Raw genomic sequence first — 7,448 nt, forward strand, 5'->3', positions numbered from 1 at the left:
CGGGATATCCGAACCCGCCAAATTCGGTGATGGACTAGCTGAGAAATGAGAAAGTGGACAAAAAGAGAAAGGGAAGAAAGATTGCTAAGAAGTGTGACAAGATGAAAAATCTTGTTAAGAAATGGATTAAGGATTAGAAATCATTGTTTTGCACTGTTGTTGTAATCTTTTTCTTGTAAAATAAATAATGTAATATAGAGTGTGTCTTTTCTGAATCATGTTTTATTCATGTAACAGCATGTCTAAAGCAAACAGTAATCAAGAAACTCAAGTAAACAATAAAGGAAAGACAATTGAAGAAATTTTGCAAGAAAAAGCTACCGCGGAAAATATACAAGCCCTACCACAAAATTATGTGCTTGGAATCCGTGATTTGATAAAAGAGGCTGTGCATCCAATCTATGAAATATTGAAAAACGATCCCAGTCGTACCGCCTCACAATCTAATAAAAGAGCAAGCCAAAATGAATCCGCTACTTCAAAGAAAGAATCAAAGAAAGAATCTAAAAAGGAATCGGAAAAGAAAGAAGGTTAGAAGAAAGAGACTGAAAGAAAGAAAGAAAGAAGCTAGTGATGAAAGCTCGACTGCTGAAAATGACCTCCATGAGAAAACAAAGAAACTTAAAATACACGAAGGTTGTGATTTCAAGGTGTTTAAAGTCTATAACCCCAAAGAGTTTCACGGGGATAAAGGAGTGATGCATACCCTCCGATGGCTGGAGGAAATGGAATCAATTGTATTGATTAGCTAGTGTACGGAGAATGAGAAAGTTCAGTACACCTCTCATATGTTCAAAGGAGAGGCATTAGAATGGTGGAACACCCTAATTGAAGTCAAAGGAAAAGAAAATTTATACAATCTAGACTGGGCAACGTTCATGGCTATGGTATTGAAGAAATTATGTCCGATAAACGAAATGGATCAGATTCAAACCAAGCTGTGGAACCACAAGGTTGTGGGAACCAATCTTAAGGAATATAACACCAAGTTCCTTGAGTACTGTAGAATTGTGCCTCATATGGTCACTCCTGAAATCAACAAGGTGACACAATACATTTATGGACTAACAATCGAGTTCCGTGATTTAGTACGTTCACACATGCCGTCTACGACGGAATCTGCTATGGAGTTGGCTGGATATTTGATGGACAGAATGTTGAGGAATCGAGATGAGAAAAAGAAAGATGATGGAAAGACAAGTGTGGGTGGAAAGATAAAGAAGACGGAGAAGAAAAGAGAAGGGGATTTGTGTATAGTCGCCCCATTTGCAAGTCATGTGGAATGAGAAATTTTGGCAGATGTCTTCGACCAACTAACATTGTTGTATGTGGATTTTGCAAGAAACCAAGGCACTCAGAAGCAGATTGTAGGAAGAAGACCGGGGTATGTTTTGAGTGTGGTGAAAAGGGACGCTATATTACGGAGTGCCCAAAGAAAAAGCCGATGACAAATACGGCAAGTGGCAGCGGTGCTAAGACCGATGCTAAGAAGGGAAACGCTCTTGTCTTTATGTTAGACACTCAAAAGGCAGCTGATATACCGGACGTGATCACCGGTACGTTTCCTATAAATGATGTTTATGCTAGTGTTTTATTTGACTCGGGTGCAAACCAAAGCTTTATAGATTATAAATTTTGTAGTCTATTAAATGAACCCTTAGTTAAACTAGATAAACATTATGAAGTAGAAACTGCTAATTGAAGTATAAGTAAAATAACCGAAGCTTTAGATAATGCCAAAATTTCTTTAGCCAATCACGTTATACCTGTACGATTGTTACCCATGACATTAGCAGGTTTTGATTTAGTATTAGGTATGGACTGGTTATCGTTTAATCAGGCTCGTATCCTATGTAATGATAGAGCCATTGACATTCGAACACCTAATAACAAAACCATTTGTATAACCGGAGATAAAGAAGGAGGAAAGGTAGGAATTATTTCCAAGATCAAAGCCAGTCATTGCATAGGTAAGGGATGCCTCGCATTCATGGCCTATGTAACCAAGGAACCCGAACTAAATAAGATGGAGGAAGTACCGATCGTGTCTGAATTTCAAGATGTATTTCCTGAAGAGTTACCAGGAGCCCCGCCAGACATAGAGCTAGAGTTTAGAATTGATCTTATACCAAGAACATCACCAATAGTAAAATCACCTTATCGTTTAGCACCAACGGAAATGAAAGAGCTGAAGAAACAGTTAGATGAGCTTTTAGAGAAAGGATTCATATGACTGAGTTCGTCACCGTGGGGAGCTCCAATTCTATTTGTAAAGAAAAAGGATGGATCAATGAGGATGTGTATAGACTACCGAGAGCTAAACAAGGTCACGATTAAGAATAAGTATCCACTACCAAGAATCGACGACTTGTTTGATCAGCTTCAGGGAGCCTGTTGTTTTTCAAAGATTGATCTTAGATCGGGTTACCATCAGCTAAAGGTACAAGAAGAAGATATACCTAAAACAACATTTAGAACCCGATACGGACATTATGAGTTTACCGTGATGCCTTTCGGACTCACTAATGCTCCAACAGCTTTTATAGACATGATGAATCGGATTTGCAAGCCATACTTGGACAAGTTTGCTATTGTCTTCATCAATGACATTCTTGTTTATTCAAAATCCAAAGACGATCATCAAGTTCATCTTAAAATCATACTTGAAACCCTAAGAAACGAGAAATTATACGCTAAATTCTCGAAATGTGAATTTTGGTTGTCCGAAGTGCAATTTCTTGGTCATGTTATAACTGAGAAGGGTATTCAAGTAGATCCAGCAAAGATTGAGGCCATAACCAAATGGGAGAAACCCAAGACACCAACTCAAGTTCGAAGTTTTCTAGGCTTAGCCGGATATTATCGAAGATTTATTCAAGATTTCTCCCGAATAGCTGTTCCATTAACTTCACTCACGAGAAAGTCAGTTAAGTTTGAATGGGGACCGAAGCAAGAGGAAGCATTCGAGACACTTAAACAAAAGTTGACTAATGCACCTATTTTGGCCTTGCCAGAAGGACTAGAAAACTTTATCATTTACTGTGATGCTTCGCACATGGGAATGGGAAGTGTTTTAATGCAAGGAAAGAAAGTGATTGCCTATGTAGCTAAGTGCCTGACATGTTCAAATGTGAAAGCTGAACATCAAAAGCCGTTAGGATTACTACAACAACCGAAAATCCCGATATGGAAGTGGGATATGATAACCATGGATTTCATCATGAAGTTACCAAAAACTTCACGCCAAAACGATGCAATCTGGGTTATTGTAGATGGACTTACCAAGTCTTCCCATTTCATTCCAATTCAAGAAACATTTAGTATGGATAAGTTAGCACACTTATATGTCAAAATATAGTAGCATTACATGGTGTGCCGCTATCCATCATTTCTGATAGAGATAGTCATTTCACTTCAAATTTTTGGTCAAGTTTTCAAAAGGCTTGGGGACTCGACTAAACTTAAGTACTGCATACCATCCCCAAACTGATGGCCAAAGTGAACGTACAATTCAAACCTTGGAAGATATGCTTCGTGCCTATGTTATCGACTTAGGAGGAAGTTGACACTCATCTCGTGCTGATGAAATTCTCATACAACAACAGTTATCATACGAGTATCCAAGCAGCACCATTCGAAGCATTGTATGGACGTAAGTGTTGAACACCTATATGTTGGTCAGAAACAGGTGATAGTCAGTTGTCAGGACCCGAGATAGTTCAAAGAACCACCGATCAAATAATACAAATCCATGAACGATTGAAAACAGCAAGGGATAGGCTAAAGAGTTATGCGGACATTCGCCGCAAGCCATTAGAATTCAAAGAAGGCAACAAAGTGTTATTGAAAGTATCTCCTTGGAAAGGTGTAGTAAGATTTGGGAAGAAAGGAAAATTAAGTCCAAGATTCGTTGCACCATTCAAGATACTCGAAAGAGTTGGGCTAGTTGCTTATCGGCTAGAATTACCCGAGGAGATGAAGGGTATTCACGATGTGTTTCACGTATCCAATTTGCGCAAGTGTTTAGCCGAAGAAACCCTTGCAATGCCATTAAAAGATGTCAAGATCAACGAAAAACTTAAGTTTGTAGAACAACCAATTCAAATAGAGGATAGCATGATTAAGTTTCTCAAGCACAAACGACTCAAGCTCGTAAAAGTCAAATGGGATTCAAGACGAGGACCCGAGTATACGTGGGAACTCGAGTCAGAAATGAAGAAAAAGTATCCCAATCTATTCCAATAAATCTCGAGGACAAGATTATTCAAAAGGTGGGAAGGATGTAACACCACGTCTTTTACCCTCTTTAATTTAAGCCTAAATATACTAACTTAGAAAGTATAGGGACTAAAAATGTAAATTATGAAAATCTTGTCCCACCGCAGTACGCGACGGGGTAACAATCAACCCATCGAGTAGCGCGATGGGGTTGCTGAGTCAGTGGACACGTGTCCAACGACGTGTCAACACATGGCACGTTATGATAGGCCACGTGTCACCATCGCATAAGGCAGCGTAATATTGCGACAGGTCCCAAGTAACCCATCGCGTACTGCGATGGGGACCAAAATCGCCTATAAATAGGGGGTGACGGGCATGAGCTCCATTCATCTCAAACACACCTCCAATTACACACACTTAACCTCGAAAGGCGTGCCCCATTGCCGTAACAAGCCGGCATGCTGTTTTCTCGTATTTCGTGCAAGAAACGAAGTTATAATCAAGTAGCAATCACTTAAGCAAGTAGATCAAGATCCTGCTTTTTTTTATTATCAATCTAAAGTATCCAATCTAAGGTAGGAATTACGTTTAAGTTATTTGAATTATCGCTTAGACTATCAATCGAGGCTATGACCTTTAACCTTGATCGTATTTTACAAATCATTCACAATCATGTTTTCATAAACGTTACTTCATGATGAAGTAATGTTAAACGAAAAATATATTTTGACGGGCATGTAGTAACTGGAAGGGAGATATCACTAGTAGTAAGTTTCTTGCCTAAGGAAAAGTAATTCGTATAAATCCCAATCAACCGAGGGACCCGTTTACTTACCTGGTGAAACTTACCAACATGATAGAACCTATTAGGCCAAAGCATGCTATATCAAACGTCATATAAAAACAAGTGTTTTCATTTACAATCAAAGATAAACGATTTCAAGGTTAAGCTTACAATCATACCTTGACATCATTCAAAACATTCATACGAACCTATTTATGTATAGGTTAAGTGTCATTCACAATCAATCAATCAATCAGTCAAGGTTTTCCAACACCGACGGTATTGGTGAATACGTCAACCTTTTTCAATGGAACATATTTATACTCAATGAGAGGAACGGGTGTTTGTCTTAACGAGTCAATCAATGTCTACATGAGATCATGCGATCTCTAAAATGTTATAATACAAAGTAGAGAATAAAATCAACTCAGACCGAATACGCATGTGTATGGATCCAAACATAACTATTAAAGCTCAATCAATCAATCAAAGGCAATGAAGCCGCGAGCTTAAACGGTCATGACCAGTTCTCAGTTTAGGGCCATTTGGCTTGGGGAATACCGTGTGTGTGTAGGGCAGTGGTACATATACCGGAAGTAGGAATACTTCCCCTGAGATTGTCAAGAAAACTACATTTATATTGTAATCGTCATAATGTTTTATTGAGTCATACATGTTCACCAGCATATAGCTGACGTAATTTTCCAACCCTTTACAGGTAATTAAGCATAAGTAGCATTAACAAGGATTGGAGTCTTAATGAAGATAGAAGCGCGTACAAGATGGCTCCGTTTTTTATATAAAATCCTTGTAATATGAAAACATGTCTTTTGTAAACTAATACTAGGGTATTTAATTCCCAAGTAAATTTTCAATGTAAATTAATATTATATTCAAACTAAAGTCTTCTGCTAAAATTAACCCACAAACTCTGATATATTTACAAAACAGGTATCAACTAGTAGTCACATGCCTAGGCCCTAAGTCGGGGTGTGACATATACGAGTCTGGATATGGGTTAAATGAATAATATATGCATAATTTGCAATAAGGTCCTCAAAGATCAGAGGTGGGATCAATTATGGGTAATAGTTTATTTTGGGTTTATTTTTGAAATATCTTGAAAGTTATTTTATATAATACATACATAATTAAACAAATAATAATATTATAATAATTAAAGAACTCGATAATTGCGGTAAAAGTTCCCGAACATCGAAATGGGTTGGGGTTTTAATAATAATAATATTTATTCGGAAGCCCGAGTTGTTACAGTGGAAAAGAAGGAACGAAAAACTGAAGACATCCCTGTTGTTCGCAAGTATCCCGAAGTTTCCTATTCGTGAAGTTAAATTTCGAATCGATCTCGTGCCTAGTGCTACCCGATTGCTAAGGATCATTATCGTGTTGCACCCTCCGAGATGCAAGAGTTGTCTAATCAGCTCCAATAAATTTCGGAGAAAAGGTTCATTCGCCCTAGTTCGTCTCCACGAGGCGCACCATTTCTTTTTATCAAAAAGAAATATGGATCCTTTCATATTTGGATCGATTACCGCGAGCTCAAAAAGCTGACAATCAAGAATCATTATCCTTTGCCTCGAATTGACGATCTTTTCGATCAACTCTAAGGAGCTTAATGCTTCTCAAAGGTTGATCTTCTTTCGGGTTATCATCAACTTCGTGTGCATGAAGATGACATATCCAAAACCGCTTTTGGGACTTGATATGGACATTACGAATTTAGGGTTATGCCTTTCATGCTAACCAATGCACCCACAATGTTTATGGACTTCATGAACTGCATATGCAAACATTTATTAGATAAGTTCGTAATTGTTTTTATTGAAGACATTCTTATTTATTCTAACTCCAAAGCCGAGCACGAGAATCATTTTCATTCCATCATTGACCTCTTAAGGAAGGAACAACTTTACGCTAAGTTCTCAAAGTGCGAGTTTGGTTGAATGAAGTTCCATTCTTATGGCATATAGTAAACGGAAAAGGGTATCTACGTTGACCCAACCAAAATCGAATCCATTAAGAATCGGAAAATTCCAAACTCTCCTACTGAAGTTCGTTCATTTCTTGGTCTTGCGGGTTACTATCGTCTATTCATTCTTAATTTTTCCAAGATCGCTTTGCTCCTAATCGCTTTAACTCACAAGGATATACTTATGAATGGGGGTCAAATCAAGATGAATCTTTTCAAACTCTCAGACATATGATTTCTGATGTACCGATCCTTTCACTCCCCAAGGGCAATGAAGATATTGTTGTCTATTGTGATGCTTCTAATCAAGGCCTCGATTGTGTCCTTATGCAACAAGGTAAAGTTATCGCTTACGCTTCATGACAACTTAAGATTATTGAAAGGAATTATACGACGCATGATCTCGAACTCGGTGCCATCGTATTTGCGTTGAAAATTTAAAGACATTTCCGC

At 38.0% G+C, this 7,448-nt stretch overlaps 1 protein-coding gene across 1 annotated transcript; it reads left to right on the plus strand.

The window, feature by feature from the left end:
- Positions 1-1,444: 1,444 nt before the first annotated feature.
- Positions 1,445-2,233, plus strand: LOC143559942 (uncharacterized). The gene is made up of 2 exons (XM_077048363.1): positions 1,445-1,556; positions 1,815-2,233. Exons 1-2 carry the CDS (start codon positions 1,445-1,447, stop codon positions 2,231-2,233), a joined length of 531 nt encoding a protein of 176 aa, XP_076904478.1.
- Positions 2,234-7,448: the final 5,215 nt, after the last annotated feature.

The sequence above is a fragment of the Bidens hawaiensis genome, unplaced genomic scaffold, assembly GCF_021521415.1.
Source record: "Bidens hawaiensis isolate Kalapana, Puna unplaced genomic scaffold, B.hawaiensis_p1.1 tig00020125_1, whole genome shotgun sequence".
Lineage (NCBI taxonomy): Eukaryota > Viridiplantae > Streptophyta > Magnoliopsida > Asterales > Asteraceae > Bidens > Bidens hawaiensis.

Coding starts and splice junctions, on each gene's coding strand:
- LOC143559942 (XM_077048363.1), top strand. CDS start 1,445: ATGACAAATACGGCAAGTGGCAGCGGTGCTAAGACCGATGCTAAGAAG. Junction 1,557..1,814: donor TATACCGGACGTGATCACCG/GTACGTTTCCTA, acceptor ATTTAGTATTAG/GTATGGACTGGTTATCGTTT.